Here is a 20874-nt window from a genome sequence, read left to right on the forward strand (position 1 = left end):
CTGTGTGTGTGTGTGTGTGTGTGTATAGATCATGTGTTTCAAAATGAATATCAGAGTTTTAAAGTTACGCAATATTAAGTTTTACTTATATTGATAAATTATATATGAAATGTAAGAGCAATTCAATTAGTTTTTCCCATTAGTGTTTACTGAGAGCACCATGGCATCACTTGGCATGCATCCAACCAATAGGGGAGTTCATCCTGTACTTTAATCAGCTAGTCTGGAGTAATTGATGTGACAGCTGCTTCAATTCTGTGTCTCAGGTTGGGTAGGTCAGCCAGTTACAGTGGCACATTTACTTGATCCTTTATGAACCCCAAAGAAAAAAATCACAAGGGATCAGATCAGGTGAACGTGGAGGCCACAGTAAACAAGCCCCATCATCTGGTCCCTGGCGACCAATCTAGCAGTCGGGGAGAATTTCATTCAACCAATCTTTTACAACATTATGCTATTGAGGAGGTGCATCATCTTGTTGATGAATAAATTTCTGTGGTTCATATTGCAGTTGAGGAAAGAGCCATAGTTGTAGCATATCAAGATAATTAATTTCAGATACACTTGCTTCCGCAAAAAACAATGGCCCATAAACTTGCGGATGGGATATGGCACAAAACACATTCAGTTTTGAGGATTCTCATTCACAATGCAATATTTTGTGAGGATTTTCTGATCCCGAGATACGCATATTGAGTGCTGTTATTTCCATTAACATGAAATGATGATTTATCATTGAATATGACACAATAAAGAAGGTCTTCATTGCCCACTGCATTATTTCATTTGTAAAAGTAGCATGCAAAACATAATCTGTAGGCTTTAGAGCTTGTAAGAGCTGTAAATGACATGGACACAGTTGTAAGCGTTTCCTTAAAACCCTCCATGCAGACATCACTGGAATTGCTAATTCGCAGCTAGCCTTCCTAACAGATATCCTAAGACTATGCACAAAAGACTCTTAACATGTTCAACATTGTCTTTGGACACACTCGATCATCCTGTACTCTCCCCTTTACAAATACCGCCAGCGGTTTCAAATTGTTTATACCATCCACGAATGCTATTATCACACGGGGGATCACAACAGAACTTCAATCTAGAAAGACTTTATATATTTAAATATAAAGGTAAATTTAATTTGATCAACCTACATACAGAGTATGAGGATGACACAATCATAAAGCTACTGTAGATAGCAGCACTTCTTAAGACACTGATCATTCATAATATTTCAACTCTATACAGTCACATAACTTTGGCTAGCTAGTCCACATGGATTTCTGTTTTGTTTAAATTATTTATTTTATTTTGTTTTTATTATTGATTTTTGTTTTAACTGAATTTAATTTTAGTAAATGACTTCATATTTGTATATAGGCAATTAAAAATTACTTTTTTAAATATAAGATTAAAATCTTATTTAAAAAAAATAATTTTTAATTAAAAATTTTTAGTTTTATTTTTGTTTTGATTTTAATTTGGAAAAGGATCTTTTAACAATTTTAAATTTTAAGTGTAGTATAAAATGATTTTTAATATCAATTTTAATATGTAATTTGATACGAATGATTTGAAAAAATTATGTGCAGCCACTGATGATGCATCAGTTGCTAGCAAAAGTGTAACTTGAGTAACTCGCAAAAGCACTTTTGCATGAATTATGGAATAAGGTAGGTTTATCCTATTTTATTTTATCTATTAATTCTGTACTTAGGTTGATCAGATTAATATAATTTGTACAGTGTAGAGGAATATGATTCTCAAAAGGATCAAAAAATATATATTACACTTTATATACATATTACTGGAATTATTCTTTTTAAAATTCATGTTATTCCTCTCAACTATTAAATTATATTTAGATTAATATATTAAATTATGTACATATCTCTCTCTCTCTCTCTCTCTATATATATATATATATATATATATATACTACTTTAATATTATATATATAATATTAAAGCAAACTGAAGATGCATATTAAGCGTGTTAACCTGAATTAGGAACTCATACAGGCAGTTGGATACATAAACAACTAACCAAAAGAAGCATTTAGTGACATTAGCACTTTAAGTTCGATTAAATGGCTGCACTTTGATATTCTGCAATCTGATTTAAGCATTTTTGAAATTAGAAATAAATATTGTATTTTTATTTCTGTAAGAGGTAATAATTGATCATTCCTGTATTGCCATGGAGAACTAGCCTCTGACACATCAGTAATAAATATAAGTGTACAGTTATGATACGAGATGTATTCTTTAAGTAAGTACTATTTTGACATATGTCAGCTGCAGCGTGGCTGTTGCTGTTTCATGCATGTGCAAAGTAACTACATCTTGCTACAGAATCCATTACGTGGTTGTTAGTCTTTGTTTATAGTTTACTTTGCATATTTAAAATGCCTATAACTAGAGACAGTGCTGCTAATTGTGAAATATGCATTTAATTCGTAAATGCAAGATGTACAAAAGTGACCAAAATTCATAGATAGATTAGTGAAGTGTATGAGAATAATGCTTTGTCCAGTGGAATGGTGACAAAATGGATTAGAACATTTAAAGAGGCTGTATGCATGAACACAATGTATAGAATGAGGGACCTTCTGTCATTACTGATGACCTGGTACAGAGAGTTAATGGAAAAGTCTGTGAGAATAGATGGTTTATGATTTCATTGCTATGCAATGAATTTCCTTTAATTTCACAAAGTTTTCTCGTAGAAATTGTGTCTGAACACTTAAATTATTAGAAGTTGTACTCTTACTGGGTACCAAAAATGCTAAGTTCCGCAAAAACAAATGTTTAGCTTGCTTTGAATTTTTTCACTAGTTACAGCAATGAAGGCGATTTGTTTTTAAGCTGAGTTGTTACTGGTGACTAGAAGGTGTCTCACATTGCACCAGAATCAAAACAACAGTCCACGGAATGGAGACGCTCAACATCTCTAAGAAAATGAAGTTCAAATAAACAATGCCAGCCTGTAAAATCATGTACACTGTGTTTTGGGATAAACAGGAGCCATTGCTTATTAATTTTTTCCTTGGTGTGAAATGATAAATCCTGTGGTAAATTGAGACCTTGACTAAATTGCACTGCACAATCCAAAACAGAAGGCATGCTGGCATGCTCAGTACAAGAATCGTGCTGCTTAAAAATTGTGCTCGGCCACACACGACACTATTTGGCTGAGAACAAATTGATTACCCACCATATAGTCCTGACCTGATGCCAGTGACTACCACTTACTTATTCCTGCATTTATGCAGCATGTCGGTGGTGAGCACCATGATATCAAAATAGCTGTTCAGCAATAGTTATTTTTTCAGGCGGTAGATTTCTATGAAGCTGGATTGAAGAAGGTGATCACGCAATACAACTATCTTAATATAGGTGGAAATTATGTAGAATTGTAGATTAAGATCCAGGTTTTCATGTGTATAATTTAAAAAAAAAAATTTGCTTATTTTTTATACCAAAATTGTACTTACTTAAAAAACATGCCTTGTATAATAACAATAGTAATAATGTGTGTGTGGGTAATTATATATTTGCATGTACATACATACGTTGTACATAAAAGTAACCTTGATTATAGACTTGTTATTTTATGTAGTATTTTTGGTTAGCTTAAACAAAAATAAAATGCATAATAATAATAAACATAGTAATTCAATCATTGGTATACTATTTTTCTTCTCAGATCTGTACTTGAAGTTATGTCTGTGGCATACAGTTGTAAAAATTCTTCTTATCCATTGGAATATTTAGCAAAGTTACTACTTTATGATTCTATGACTACAGCTGAAGAAGATTGTATTTATTATAATATTAAAGTTTCTAATGCCCATATTGTGTTTTTGAAGAGTTCATTTGACTCATCAAAGCAGGTAAAAAATAAAAATTGTTTGTATTTTTACTTTATAAGTTGACAAGTAAATTTTAAATAAAAATATACCTGAAAATAGTCAATACATGTTAACATATATCTCTGCAGTAGTTTTTGATTTTGTTTGGCTTTATTTATTACTTGTATCACAAAAGTAATAAATATTAAATAAAATATCTATTTTTGATATACATACCTAGATATAAATGAGGGATGACTGAAATGTAATGTGTAGCAATAAATGATGACTATGTGGGAAAATAAATGTAAATTCTTGTGGGAAATAGATTGAACATTTATGCCATATTTTTATCATTTGCAAGTTAAAAGAGATTTGCATTATATTTCTGCCAACCCTTGCATATTATTAATATAACATTGCAGCATATAAAGTTGGAATTCAGTTATTACATTAGTTATAATATGTATCAAAATATTCAGGTATGCTATTCAGAAAAGAAAAACCATTGATACATAATAAAATGTGTTCTTAACATACCAACAAATCATGCACTTACTTTAAATAGAAATAATTATGAAACCTTAACTTAAATACAATAGAACAGTATAACACAAATTTACAAAACATTTTGCAGTCATTCTTAATGAACAACTCTTGACACATATCTCACACTGATACATTACAGATATTTAAAGTAATCCTACCTTTTGATCTTCATTCTTAATTCACCCTTCTGTGTTCTTAATTAAGTCCCATCTTGCTTGAATTTATGTAATGGCTTCTGTATTCCCCTTCATTTTATAATGTTAACCTTTCCTATGTTTTTCTTTTAAGCTGTAAAAAAAAGTATATTTTATTCCTAAAGACACTTTTAAATATTTCTGTTTTAGTTTGTTAAGTAACAGTTTTTTTTTGTTTTTAATTTCTTCCAGGTTATTGGAAGGAGATTAAAATGTGTTACTGAAGCTGTTGACTCTATAGCTGTATCGCAATTACTTTTAAATTGTTCAACAAGAGAATATTAAAAAAAAGATATATAAAATTATTGTGTTGATACATTATTCTTTTAACCCCAGTCTTTTGTATAAAATTTTTTATTGCCTAAAAATAAATTCCTGAAGATAAAAATTATTTATAAAATCAGTTAATGTGACAACCATTTATAATGAAGTCATAAGGTGACAGAAAAACTGCAATTGAATTACTTAAACAAATACCAGAAATAGTTTTATGTTACTTTCCCAGATGCATGTAATCTGACACGAGTCATTCCAAAAAAAAATGAGAGCTGTCTTCAAGATCCCATCCCAGGATTACTCGAGAGAGTGAAGTGATATTGCATTGCTTTCTTCACCGTAACAAAAAATAATTGAATATCAGCCCAGCATGCCAAACTGATATCAGTGTTTATCATATATTTGTTCAAAAGTAACATATTAACTCTGTTCATTGAAGGGATTGGCTATATTGTAAAGATCATTACTCTTAAGAAAAGCAACAATATGCTTTTTTATTTTACATGCATTAAAAAAAAAAATAGGAAAGAGGTTGTAAAGCAGTAAATTAATTTATCCATTTTTCATATAAAATAGTGTGTTATTTACGCTATTTTTAACTCTGCAAGGGAACATGTTAAAGTATTAAAAGTAAATTGATTGAACTCTAAACAGTGTTACATATAAAAAAAAAAAACAACATAATGTAGGTAATATTTTTATTTAATTAATATTAATTTGCAAAACCCATGTCTGTTAGGAAATTATCAATGTATTTTAGCAATGCACTTTACAGAAGCTTCACAGCACGTACATTATAAAGCATTTTATAAACAACAATAATTATATGTAGAAGGTTGACTGTGCCATTTCCTTGTGTATTTAAAATTGAAATTTCTTGTAACAACTTGACTATTTCCAATTTTTATGTTTATTTGAGTTGGGTATGTTCTATTAACAGGAATTCACAGAATATTTAAAATTGTTTTCCATCAGTTATCAGTATGATTTGATATCAAAGTTGTTCATTAAGGAAGTATTATTTTTAATCATTAACGAATGATTATTTTTTTAAATTTATATATTTTAAAATAATTTTGATATTAACATATTGGTTTTCAATTGAGTCCAAAATCGTACGTTTATAAACAAATTGTTACCTCCTTTTTTTGCGACGGTTACAGGTTAAAATATATGTAAATTAAAAAAAAACTTTACGTGTAACAACGTATAAACTTTTTTTTCAATTTTTATGATTACATTTTACGTAGTAAAATACATGTTTTTTTTTTTTTTTGTAAATGTTTCCAGCATCGTAATTAGAAATCAATCAGAAATATCTTTTCATTTGGACGTTGCAGGTTAAAAATATATTTAAATAAATAATTAATAATTTACATGTAAAACCCAAAAGCATTGTTTTCTAACGTTAAAATTATTATATATTAAAATAATGTTGAATTTTAAGTTTTTATTAGAAAATGATTCGCTAATAGTAACTGAACCTCAACACTTACTATCTTTAATCCTGTGACGGTAAAAGTTAGCAATATAATAGAATAAATATTTACATTTTAACGCATAAGCAAATATTTTCTAAGTTTTAAATTCATATATTTTTATATAGTGTAGAATTTATAGTTTTCAATTTAATATGATCTCAAAATCGTAATTCCACATCGAAAATTATTATCTTATCGTTCGTTTCGCCTCGGAAAAAAATATTATTAAAAAGCTACATAAAAATTAACGTGTTATTAAAAGCAATTTATATAATAAAATAATTTTGATATTAACATATTGGTTTTGAATATGATTTCAAAATCGTACGTTTATAAAAAAACTATTACCTCTTCTTTTTCGCGACGGTTACAGGTTAAAATATATGTAAATTAAAAAAAAAACTTTACGTGTAACAACGTATAAACGTTTTTTTCAATTTTAATGATTACATTTTACGTAGTAAAATACATTTTTTTTTTTGTAAATGTTTTCAAAATCGTAATTACAAATTAATCAGTAATATCTTTTCATTTGGACATTGCAGGTTAAAAATATAATTTAATAAATAAATAATAATTTACGTGTAAAACCTGTAAATAATGTATCATAATTTTTAACTGAAAACATTGTATAAAAAATATAGATGAGGCCTGTTTATTAATTTACTACTATGCCTGCTGTAGAATTACATTATTTTAGCATTAGATCAATTAAAATCTATTAATCAGCTTATTGCCACAACGTCAACTTTTGTGTGCGGTATTATTATTATTATTACACATTACAAGTTTTCCTAATTACCCCTTTTGCATAGGATGATGAAAAAGTAATAGGTATGGGAATAGGTCATAAAAATATACTTTTAGTAAATTTATTCTTATTTTAAAATATGTTTCATAAATTGATCTGTATGATTCTTAAAATAATTTATCTACAAATAACATTTTTATCTATGTATTTTAAATAAAATTACAAATTTTGTAATATATTAATGTTAACAAAATTTTATACATATAGGTTCACTGAACTTGTTTACTATAAACAAAGAACCTTTATTACCATTGTATAATTTATATGCATGTTGCCCTAAAAACAGTAGGGTCAAGAGAATAAAATCATTTATGCATTTAAGACTTAATAACAATAGAGAGAAAAGTGATACATTCTATTTATTATGTAACATTGAGATATACAGTGGTATTTTTTTAAGGTTAGGTCAGGAAGATATTTCCATGGCTCATGGTCTGTGTCATTGCATTTCGCTTTCATTCTTTATTAAAACAGTTAAACTAATTAATAGTTCTCCAAGTCTTAGGTATTTCTGAAATAAAACTCAATGTTTTACCTTTTTAAAATAAAAAGAATAAAAAAAAAAACAAAAAGTATAACCATCTTCTAGCCCTTGTTTTACCATTGTCATGGAGTGGTTTGCACCGTGATTTTGCTGTTAAAGAGCATTACAAAAATTTTTGGTAATTGGTGATCTTGATAAAAAAAACAACTTTTGTAAGAAAATGTTTTTGCTAACGTGCACCAGTAAAGTTTGAAGTTTTATTTTAAACATAAAACCCACCCCTTTTTTCAAAACTTTAACGCATTTTTTTCCCAAAGGTCTACTAAGTTTGAAGAAAATCGATCAACAGGGTCCAGAGTTAAAAGATCAAATACAGGTCAACATACATATGTCCATCTGACAAAAATAGATTTGTTTTGATTTTGTGAGCAATGGAATAAAAAATTTTCACAATTTATTTAAATATATATTTTTTTGATAAAAATGTCTCCTTAAAGCACAAAACTTAAAAAAATCAATTTTTTTTTATCAATCTATATACAAGGTTTGTAAATAAATTAATGAGACTGGTTCAGAAAAACATTTTGTTTACAATCCAGTTGATACATGGACTCTATCACCTTTGAAATAGTTCCCTTAGGAAGCCATGCAATGCTTCAAATGGTTTTCCCACTTTTCATAGCAGTGTTGGAATTCAAACCGGAATATTCTTCAGATGGTCGATTACATTTTTTTTATGTTTCTACTGTTCCAAAATGGTGTTTTTTTTAACGTCGTGAACAGGAAAAAGTCACAGGGACTCAAGTCAGGTAAATAAGGTGGTTGAGGAACAACAGGAATGTTTTTCTTTGCTAAAAAATCATTAATTGAGAGTGCAGTGTGATAAGGTGCATTGTCATGATACAGCATCCAGTTTTCTTTGATGGCTGGTCTCGTGCCACGTGGACAACTCTTTTCTGCAGTCTTTCAACAATATCTCGGTAAAAATATTGATTTACAGTCTGCCCTGTAGGCAAAAACAACTTATGGACAATGCCATTACTATCGAAGAAACAAATTAGCATGGTTTGATTCTTGATTTTCTGGAACATGGTGAGTTTGAAGTGTGCCACTCCTTGCTCTGGTATTTTGTTTCTAGGTCATACTCAAATATCCAAGATTCATGACCAGTATTAACATTTTTAGAAAATCAGGATCAGTTTCAGTTCACCCTAGAAGATCACAGCACACTTCCACCCTGTTATTTTCTGTTCAACAGTAAGGTTTTTTAGGACCAATTTTGCACAAACTTTTTTTATGCCCAATTCATTTGTCAAAATTTGATGGCCTGTGGTAAGGTTCAAATTCAATTGTTCTGCAATCATTCTTACAGTTAATCGCTGGTTGTGTCATATCAATTCTCTTAACATTGTCGTCACTTTTTGACGTTAATGGTCTTCCAGGGCATGGATCATCCACAATTGATTCGCGGCCATCTGAAAATGCTTAAACCACCTAAAACTTGGGCTTGTGATAGAGTGTTATCTCCATATGCCCTTTTCAATTTTGAAAAAGTTTCAGTAGCATTCTCACTGAGTTTAACGCAGAACTTGATTGTACAACAATTAGTATCACTCACTGTTGTAACGCACAACAAAAGCTTGTTAAAAAAAAATGTTTGTTTACGTCTCACATGGCAACAATAGACTAAAAATATTATTTAATATCAGCAATAACAATGGACAAACTAACAGAACTGACGAGAGCATGAACGTGGCCCAACCAAAAGACAGAAAAACACCAATATTCGACAATAACGAACAAATACAGAACAACGATTTACAATGCACTGAGACGATACATGACACTGAAGAAGAATGAGATTACATCAACACAACACCAAATAAAAGAAGTCATAGCCAACACACACTTACATTTATTTACTCCGGATCTGGGTTCCAATTTTCTACTAATGGTGGGCGAGAGTGGGAGAGTTATATACTTGGCATTGACGAATACGTTAAGCCAGATTATACGAAAGACGATCTGATCCAGTATATCCACGATTTGGAGCAAAACTATCAGCTCGAAAAACGTGGGTACAACTGGGCCACAAACAAGCGGAGGTGGAATGTTACCAGACGAGAACGGAGGAGGATGCAGTGACGGTGATCTGCAAATCAAGAATGGAAGTGGTAGTGACACTACAGATGGACAATGCACTTCCGCCATGGAGATTTATGTTCAAAGTGATAACATACGCTGAGTCCATCACTGTCGTATTGTCTGTCCTTGTTCGTTTATGTTTAATTTTAGTCTCTTTGCCAGTAATGTTTTTTGTCTTTTGCTTAGTTCCCTTTTCTGTCCATACGTTATGATGGACAGAAATAACCCAGCCCCATTGCCAGAACATCAGGCACAGAAGCAGAAAAGGGAACTAAGCAAAAGACAAAAAACATTACTGGGAAAGAGACTAAAATTAAATATAAAAAAACAAGGACAGACAATACGACTGTGATGGACTCAGCAGACGACCACGAACTGAACGAGATGATGACACTGAAAGAGAAGGAGTTGGAGGAGATGATAAACTCTGTGGATACATGTTCATCATCCACCATTGAAATCAGGCAGGAGACTGCAGGAAGACCTCAAGTCTGAGTTCAAAAGAACTCCAGTTTGCACTATTCAACCACGGAGACCGCAGCCACATATAAACATATGTTTACTAGTAACTTTACAGTGTTGTCACTTTGGCTGCCAAAAAAATTAGTCTCTACATTATTTACTGTACATTACAATAAATGCTTAGAAATCATTTTAATACTCCTCATAATGATCCACTGCTTTCTGCCCACAAAGTAAAAAGATTAAAATTTTGTATCCTACCTGGTCAGCATGACAGAAAGCATTATTTCTGATCGCATTGTAAGGATCTGACTTCAGTTATTGGGTGTGATAATGGTTAATCCAGCTTTCTAAACCATCTTTTGATGAGCGATGAGGCTCATCTCCACTTTTTGGGCTCCATCAGTAAGCAAAGCTTTCCCTACAGGTCAAGTTTAAATTCTCAAAGGTTACGCTCCACAGTGTCAAAGTAACAGTCTGTTGTGCTATTTTATCATTTGGAGTTATAGGGCCGTATTTCTTTGAAGAAGACATTTGGTGTGCAGTTACAACAAATTCACAATGTTATGTTAATGTGTTGAAAAACTTCCTTTGAACTGAAATTAACTCATCATCCTGTTAAAACATATTATTTCAACAAGATTGTGCAACTTGTTGCACTTCAAGGGTTTCTGTGAAATTTGTAGTATTATCGTTTCATAATCATCTCATTTTGAAGAAAAGATACATTCTGCGACCAGCAAGATCACCAAATCTGTCATGATTTTTTTCCTTAGGGTACTTGAAATTTTATGTTTTCCAAACATTACCACCATGCAACCCTCCACGACCATACAAAGTGAATGATAAAAAGGACAGATGGCTCATATGCAAAATCTGCGACCATGTGTGCAAGGCTGCTGGATTGTGTAAAAAAAAGCTTCTTGTGAATCTTACTAATTAGTAAGACAAATATTAGTACTGCGTACTCAATCCTGGAAGTTTTTAAGTTTATGTCATTTCAAGACATGATTTAATTGAATTATATTTGAGAAACTCTAAACATACAAGATAACCTAATATCTTCCAACACTTGGAATAAATTTTCCAATTTTTTATACATTAATATTTTATCTGTTTATTTTATATTATCCTCAATTTAAGCTTACAATCAATAAAAAGAGCTAACTAGTATTAAAAAGTGGTCTTTCTGTTTAAAACTGATACTTCTAATTAATGATCATTTATTGGCTCTTTAATTACCAAAGTACAAGATAACAAGGACAACTAGATCCAATTAAAAGTTGCTCTTTCCTTAACAGATTTGTAAGTAGGATCTTGCTGACACTTCTTTTCCAGAAAAAAAGATTCTACTTCAGAAAGCAATGATTAATCAAAAATCACTATCCCAGTAAAACAATATAAAAAAATCTGATGTGGACACCTCATAACTTTCTTGTATGCCTATTAAATTACATATAAACATTTTTAAACTTAATTTAAACTTATTTCATTTGAAAAAAGTACCTTCAATTCTTTAATAAAGTGGACAGTTACACAATTGCTAAAATATTAGTTTTTATTAACATAACATCAAATATTAGGCTAGAATAAAAGTCCCTTTATTAATCTTTAAATAAATTGTTTTTTAAATTATTATGATGTTACCAAATTTTATAGCGATATTTATTATCAAGTAGACTGAAACAAATGCATAAATACAAAAAAATTATTTAAAAAAAAATATATATACAATCTTTTGAAAATTTTACTAAGAAAATACAAAAATAATACGATTCTAAATTATAATTTTCAATTAATATTAAAATAATCAGATGTTATTACATCTGATTATTTTAATATTACGATACTGACATTAATCTGACTAACCATGTATATTTACATGGTTATTACCAACATAACATTCAATTATGCTAAATGTTGACTGCAATCAAAAAGGGAGGGGCACAACTAGATGTAACGACAGTCCTATATACAAAATAATACAAATTTCAATACAATACAAATTTTCAATATTCTGTGTCTAATCGTTTTTGAGTGTGTAAAAGGTAAAACAAGATCGGCTTTGTAAATAAAATTATTCTAATATACTAAGATCATGCTTAATGTTTAAATTTCCTTAGCATTTTATATTAGTTTATATATTAATTTTGTTTCATGTCACTCAAGTAGAGATGTGGTGTAATTGAGAATGTGTTGGGTCCATAACCCACACATCAGTTTGAATCCGACTCATATAAATATTTTTTTTTTTAACTTTCTTTTATTTTAATTTAAATATATTGATTTATTAATTAACCTCTGACAGTAAAAATTTTTGAATTAAAATGAAAAGTTCATAAAATTTTATTTCACTAAAAAATTCAGATTTTTTTGTATTATTGAATTATTATTTATTGTTAAACACTTTTTTACAATCACAGGTTAATAAATCAATATATTTAAGTTAAAAAAAAGTTAAGAAAAAATATATGTATATGAAGTCAGATTTGAACCGATGTGCCTTTCCCTTGTAAGTTCCATTATTTCATTAATTAAAATATTTAATTTGGCTATAACTATGGAACGAATGAAAATAAGTACCACTTATGATATATCGTTGAAAAAGCTCTCAACAAGGGCTTATTACTGCAGTTAAGAAATAGTCCAAAATTCAAATGTTTCAAAATTGATACCCCCGCTTTATTTTGAGGTCTCACTGTATACTCATTTTTGGCCCAGTCAGTTACAATCAAAAGGAGGGGAGGTGCACAACTAGCTGTTACAACAGTCCTAAATAAAAGATTTCAACATTCTATGGCTAATTGCTTTTGAGTTATGCGATACATATGTAAGTACGTACAGACATCACGCTTAAATGAGTCAAAATGGATTCAGGTATGGTCAAAATGGATATTTCCATTCAAATCTGAAAACCGAAATTTTTCTCGCGATTACAATACTTCCTTTACTTTGTACAAGAAAATAAAAAACAAAGCAAATACAGATTTGAGTTTTATTTTTTAATTTTATAAAAAAAAAATGTATTACACAGACAATTACAATATTATACACTATACACATAACTGTTTCCAAACAACAAAAAAAAAACTAAACATAAGCTAATGAATTAAACTTTACATTATAATATCTTGAAACATTAAAATAATCACCTAACTACTAAAAAAGTAAACGTACAAATGAACAACGTACAAATAACTTATTTTATTTTATTAATAGCAGCCTGTGTTAATTTTGTGCATTTTTTCATTAGATTCCATCAGCAATAGAAAAATAAACAGATAAACAAAAATAGAAAATAGTGAAAATGTATTTATAATCTTTGAATTAATTATAACAGTACATTTTTTTCTTTCAGATTTCCTGTTTCACTTTATTCATGTAAGTCTTACAAACATGTCCTAATTGCATGATTAAAATAAATTTAATAATAATAATAATACAATAAAGTAATAGATTTCATAATTATATCAGATTATTAAAAAAAATTACACATCTAAATATGAATAGAAGATTATAAATCAGTCAGTAAAATATACATTTTGGTAGCAAGCCACAACATCAACTCTTTCACTGTAGGTGTTTCAGATATTTTTTTTAAACCCATCAAAAAATTATTTAATATGAAATATTAACGTGATAATATTTTTATCCTGCGAAAACCTCATGATAAAAGTATTACAATATATAAATTAGTAACATAGCAGCCATTAGTATCCGGTTTTTTTAAAAATATTTTTTCTAATAAGTAATAGCAAACAAATGAAACAACTTAGGTAAGAAATAGTAGAAGAATATGATAATTTTGGTTTATGACTAATTTATTATTTATAAAGAAAAATGGGTGTTATAAAAAAAAAATTAGTTAGTAATTATATAAACTAAAACTTTATACAATTAGAAAATAGGATATACATTTTTCATAGAATAACTTAGTAAAAACCAATAATTTTCAAAAATATTAGAATGCAACCAAGTTACTCCAATTTAATAATAATAATAATAAGCATACTATACGATAAAATTTATGAGCTACATACAAGATAATTCATAAAATATGTCACACTGATGGCTCTAAAGGACCAAATGAATTTGTAAAGGACCAAAACAAGTTAATAGACAGAGAGAGAGTGAGAGGGAGACAATTAACACTGACTCCCAAACCTGGGTATATGCCTGTAATTAACATTGTATTACTAAACCCAAGCTTAACTATGGTAATCTTAATTAACTGTTGGCTTTAAAGTCTTATTTGTTGATAAATTACAACTCAAATTGATTTGAATTATATATATATATATATATATATATAAAATAAAAAAATGTGCTGCTCTGTTTTATGTTGGTTTTATAAATAGTAAAAACAAAAATAAAATAATTTATTTTTTTATTTAAAAAAAAGATGTTAAAGACACTCCTTTATTTATCACTGTGCATTACATATTAAGAGTTTTCATATATTGTTTGGTAATGCATGCTGATATTTTTAACTAGTCAGTTTGTCTAACAATAGTAACTAATTTTGTTTTGGAAAAATATGTTTACTAATCAAAAACATTTACTCTATATATAAATAAGTTGTAAACTGTATCATGTAGACCGGTTTAAAAAACTTGATTTCATTCTATTCAGTGTCCCTTTGGAAGAAGAATATATTGAATTTGAATATAAATTTGTAATACTGTTGGAAGAAAAGTCAAATATTATGTACAATGAGTGACATAAAAGGAACAGAAGTTACATACAAACCAACTACAAACAATAATGAATGTGACATAGTTTATGAATATCCCTGAATTGTTAAAAATAAACAACTTGTTGAACATAAAGATTTGATATATATAAAATTCTGGAATATGTAATTTTTCAAAAAATAATTCTAAATCATTGAGCTGGTGTTTATGCACTAATATTACAGTAAACTATGTCCCATTACAGTACTTCAAAATAAAATCTACCCAGTTATTTAATGTTAGCTACTTTATGTTAAGCTTTACTAAGTATATGTAATGGTCCCAGTTCAAACCAAAAATTAATAATTAGAGATCCATTGCAGCATTTAAGTATTTTAATCTTAATTGTAATTAAGTTTTAGATAAATACTAACATCTGTACTAAAAATATTATTTTGGAGGTAACAATAAAATTAATATGCCTACACATAGAAAAAACCTGATAAACAGCATAATACTTTATAAATACAAAAATACAAGGTATAGACAAACAAAAATAAAATAGCAGCACAATTTTTGCATTAATATTAAGTTTGTTTTCTTCCTTTGCGATCGGTAGATGTTCGAGCTGTGTTTTTCTTTCCTTCTTTTTGTTTAGGAGAAGCATATTTTGCACCAAGGTGATCAAAAAATGAGTTCATGGAAGCTTCTCTGTTCTTTTTACGCTCCATTAAAGCCTTTTCCAAACCACCACTAAGTTCATCTTCCATAGAATTATCATCATATCTTGCTTTCTTTTTTTTTCTTTGCCTTTCCAATTCTGCTTCAAGTCTAGCTGCTTGTTGAGCTTCTTTTTCCCACTTAAATTAAACAAAAATAAAAGTTAAAAGTTAGTAACAGAGAAAAACTGTCCTTTTCAATGAAATAAGAATTAAATTCCTCCTTCCTTCAAACAGTAAATCAACTAAGTTTTCATTTTTTTCATTGCTAATACTTAAAACATGTATGTTAAAAAAAATTTACGATATAATAGGTACTAACTGTACATAATTAATCATATGATCTATTAAATATTAAAACATTATCTTTATTGGCAGTTAGTTTGCCAATACTTTCTAATGTTACTGATCTGTTTATGAGGTTTTGTTGAGTTCATTAATATAATCAGCTGCAGTTTTAACAATCATTCGCTTATAGTTTCATCATGTTTTAATATTGTAATTAATAATATGAGATTATGAGATCCTCTTTCAGTACAGGAAGGAGTACTTAGCATTTCTCCAATAAAGAGCAATCTTTCCAAACAGTTACAAATATAAGAATAAACAAGATATGAAGTTGTACGTTTTGGAAGTACACTTCAATATTATGTCAGGATATAAGGATGTTGTTTAACTAGCTAAAAGTTACATAGATCCCTTTCAAAACAATTATACATTTTATACACAACTGTACTGAGTAATTCATATCAATAGAATTCTGTTAATAGGCACTTAAGTATATACAAGCAGTCAATAATCAATGGGAATATGTATTTACGTGACGTTTGTTGCAATAGTAAATACAAAGACAATGTTAAGAAAATTGGTGTGGAAGGGCTTGTTACAGAAATGGATAAGTCTACTTATGTACAGCAAAAATCATGAAAGAATGTTACTACCAAGGCAATTACAATATGATTATACATTTAAAGAAAAAACTAAATGTGTATAGTATAAGTTCCAGATAGATAAGTGCACAAATTTAATGTTTTTAAAAATAGGATTGATCCAGATCAATTTTGAGCTTGAAGCTGTAGGATTTGTTTCCACATAGTTTGTGGATAACAGGGTCATCTTAATTAACTGCTTGTCTGGAGCTGCTCATATGCAACATATAATAATGTAGTGAAGCACACTGTTTACAAAACAATCTGTTCTACAGTGGAATTTCGATTTGCTGAGGTAGAATAAAATTGTGAGTAAAAGATTATAATACAATGTTATGTAACTGTTGTAGTATAGAACAATATTATAATTATACAAAATTGAAGTAATAACGTTTCTGCTGTAAGATACATGTTTCTGGACCAATAACTTTAAAATCTCCCACATAATAAAACAACAACATTTTCATTCTGCAAAATCAGAATGAATTTCCAGAATTTGAAAATGGGTTGTCAAATCCTTGTTTGAAATAAATTTGATTTTAGTAACCAATCTTAGAAAATTAAAAATTCTAACAGTAGTAATTATTCCCAACTAGGCATTAGAAGTCTTTTATGCATTTAGAAGGTATAAATGCTTCAGCCTTTAAACAACTTTTTAAAATAATTAAACAATTTAAACTTAAAACACTTTGTTTCAAAGACTTTAAGTGTTTAAAACAATTTAAGAGTTTTAAGCAACTGTTTTAAGTTTTTTTTTACAAAATTTATCATTTGTCATTGATGTAATAATAAAATAAAAAGCTCATAATAATCTACATACCATGACACAATTTTACTTAAACAATTACTCAATTACAATTATTCTTCATTTTTTGTGATTCTCAAAAATTGACTGATAGTATTGATCTGAACAATATAACTTGAAATTGAAATGTATTTTATTACTTCCTTTGTGTTTATCCTTATTATATTTTATTGTCTACAGCAAGGGAAAAAATGCCTGTAATATTTAAGATGATAAATAGCACTTATGTGATTAAAAACACTTATGTAAAAAGAGTGAAGTTTATGCAAATGAAACTTTAAAAGAATCAAGGTTTAGAGACTAAAGATATCCTAGATTAGTCAACTGATATAGAAAGAATAAAAAAAAAAGAAAAAATAATTTTATTTAAATATATACTTTACGCTTCCTTCGTTCACGTTTCTGTGGTGTCTCATTTACAAATGCATCATATTCTGGTACTTCCCCTCTATCAATAAGACCTTGTATCAGTTTACGCAAACGAGGTTCTTCATTAGTGTGTGTAAAAGGAACAGCCTCTAATATATAGTTCATATCACCTTTGCGATCCATATAAGCTCTTTTAAGATCAGCAAGCTCTTCATCAGATTCTGTAAATAAGTTGAAAAAGGTAGAATAAAAACAAATGCATTTTTATTTAATAAAATAGTTTTCAATCATGAAAAATGTAACTAAAACTGTAGACAAATAAGATAAATGCTTGACTATTAACTGTTAGCTTTACAAACCATAAATTCTTTTATTGCTTAAGTTTTAAACCTAATTTGCATAATTTTTCTATTGCTGTTTTCACATATGATTTATAATTTCAGAAGTCGTAATATCATGTTTGCTAGTTTTGGTTAAAATAGAAAAAATTATATCCATAAAGAGCAAATACACAACAGCTAAGTATGCTGTTAACATGTAAAGACAGTCTAAGAAGTAATGAGACAACAGTTTATTTTGAATCTACATTTACGTGTTCCTTTTCAAACATTGCTTCTAGAACTTTGTCGACTTTTCAAACACGAAATCAAGGCCTTCTTTTGTGTATTTTGCCTCCATGGCTTTTGCAACATCTAGATTTGTCTAACATTTTTGCCCTTTCAGGCCCTTAACAGCCAGAAGTCAAACAGAGCTAGATCTGGACTGTTTGTTGGTGAGGAACTATTTTAATTTATGGAACAAGAGGAGTACACTGGAAATACATATTCATGAATAACAATGAGTAGTACATTACCTTGCACACCAAGTTATTTTTCTATTCACCAGTTTAAGAGTTAATAAAATACAGAATAATCATTTACCAGTATCAAATTTTTACAATATACATCAATTATTATAAATAATATATTCAGTCAAGCTAATAAAAAAACAGGAAATTCTACATCTACATGTAGCTCATTTTTTGCAAGAGAAATTTAAGCCAGAATTAATCCAAATCTTTTACCACTTTGGGAAAATAAAAATGATTAAATAAATCACAAATTCAACATTTCAAACAAAAAAATGGATAATATCCCATAAATTTAGATGATGCTCTTTTAAACTGGGCAGAGTTGAAGATAGAGTAGCATATATCAAACAGAATTATAAATTCCACACTGATACTACACTAAGTGAGGTTATGGAAATGATTAAAATGGAAAAGAATATAATGGTATCTAATACCGACAGTTCTTGTAAATGCCTCTAGCAGTGATCTTATGACAAAAGATGTATTTAAAAATTGCTCATTAGATCTTCCTTTTAATTTAGATGGGTTAAAAGCTTATTGCTTGGGTAAAAAAGTGTCAATTTGATTAAATTCTTTTATCAGAATATTGGAGGTGTAAGAAGTCCTAATTGAACTGAAGCCAAAATTGAAAACATTAAAAACTGTGAATTAGTTTAGATTCTGACAATATTATTAGGTGTGACTGTTCAATTTTTACAATTCGGAAGAAGAGTGGGGAAGCTGTATTGCTAGCTTTGAAAAAAAAACATAGTAATATTGTACTTGTTGACAATTTATTTTACTGTGTTTTAGGCAACATCACATTTAATGATAGTAGTAATATTATTGTAGGAGTTGCATATATTCCAGCTGGTTCTTCTTCCAACTGTAATGATGAGTTTATAAATTCTATTTCTAATTCACTTAACCACAAACATTAACAGTGCAGTCACAGTTATATTATTATTATTATTAGGTGACTTTAATGTCCCAGGTTTTGTACAGGAAAACTTAGAAAATGTTTCTTAAGCTAAAGGTTATCCAAATTTAAATGTTCAAAATGTTTCAACTTACCTTATACATTTTTGTACAAATTGTAATTTTTTACATTAAATAATCTGTTGCGGTACTAAGTGGTATATTGCTTATGTCAACATTTTTGATTGTGATATATATCATCATTTATTTACCTTTATATAATATTATGTATGATTTTACATTCTAATCTTATATCTGATAGATACATAAAAGGTGGAGCAAAAGACGCATGTTTTTTAAACTAAAAAATTTTTATGTTGAACGTCGAGGCAGTTCCAAATTGAAATATCATACTTGGATGCGTTGAGGCATTTAAAAGCACTGGATTTGTGATGAATACTATACACTATAAAATAAAAATTGTCTTATAAATGTTTTTTTCATAGAAGGGGTGTACTTACCTCCTGATCGTCCCTCGAACATGTTTTTTTGAAGGGTAAATCTACCCAAATGAACTTGTGTATATGTAATGAACTAAATAATGGTTTTATATCTTGATGCAATTTATATTTTTTTAGTTGTACGCAAGATGTAGTTAATATCATATTTCTTATTAGAAAACTTGCTGCTTGTGGTTTTAATGGTAAATTAATCTTGTTTACATTCATTTCTATGTTAAAATTGATAATTGATATGTTAAATTGTATGTTAAAATTGATAATTTAATCAAGTCTATGTTACATCTGAAGCAGGGCAAGTAATGTATTTGGGGGCTCCAATTTTCTTAGTATTTAATTATACATTATTCATATTTTTTTTATAATTTGAAGATGATAAGAAATTTTGTAAACCTATTTATTACAAACCTAGTTGATATTCAATTACTTCAAATCAACTTCTGAACTCAGTGCAAAAATGGTGTGACTTAAATGATATTTCTTGAAATTTAAAAATAAAGTTTTCATTTCAATTTGGGTGATTTGTGAATGCTAATTATAAATTGGCGATCACAACTATCACATGGTGGATGTCTTCCCCTATAGGGTCAGGATGTTTAATACTGCAATATAAAAGGTATCTTCTATTAAATTTAGATGTATATTTTGACAGTATGTCATCCTTCAGTCAACACACTGGTTTTACTATATCTTAAGTCACCAAAAATGATAAATTTGATTAAGATTCTCTACACATTTTAGAAATATTAACTCTTACAGAATTTTGTATTATGCTTTTATTTATCTGATAGAATCTTTCTTAGATATGCTGCCTATAAAATTGATGGTTGTATGCATTTTACCCATCCAATTTATTAAA

The 20874-nt window shown here is 28.7% G+C and overlaps 2 protein-coding genes across 10 annotated transcripts in view; one reads left to right on the forward strand and one right to left on the reverse strand.

Moving 5' to 3' along the window:
* The window catches only part of LOC142329807 (uncharacterized), a 61032-nt gene that overhangs the window by 22569 nt on the left and 17589 nt on the right, over positions 1–20874 (forward strand). For 7 of the 9 annotated variants that reach the window (XM_075374636.1, XM_075374637.1, XM_075374634.1 and 4 more), the window contains exons 7-8: positions 3709–3895; positions 13614–13636. In XM_075374636.1, the coding sequence (XP_075230751.1) occupies positions 3709–3895; positions 13614–13636 (210 nt within the window). Of the gene's footprint in view, positions 1–3708; positions 3896–4788; positions 4898–13613; positions 13637–20874 lie in introns of those variants that run through there. The other 2 variants (XM_075374635.1, XM_075374642.1) reach the window with 2 other exon arrangements.
* The window catches only part of LOC142329808 (dnaJ homolog subfamily C member 9-like), a 37911-nt gene continuing 30273 nt past the window's right edge, over positions 13237–20874 (reverse strand). The window contains exons 4-5 of the mRNA XM_075374644.1: positions 17760–17971; positions 13237–15788 (exon numbers count right to left, since the gene is read on the reverse strand). Of these exons, the coding sequence (XP_075230759.1) occupies positions 15516–15788; positions 17760–17971 (485 nt within the window). The 3' untranslated portion in view covers positions 13237–15515. The remainder of the gene's footprint in view (positions 15789–17759; positions 17972–20874) is intronic.

This window comes from Lycorma delicatula, chromosome 9, assembly GCF_047948215.1.
Source record: "Lycorma delicatula isolate Av1 chromosome 9, ASM4794821v1, whole genome shotgun sequence".
Classification (NCBI taxonomy): Eukaryota; Metazoa; Arthropoda; class Insecta; order Hemiptera; family Fulgoridae; genus Lycorma; species Lycorma delicatula.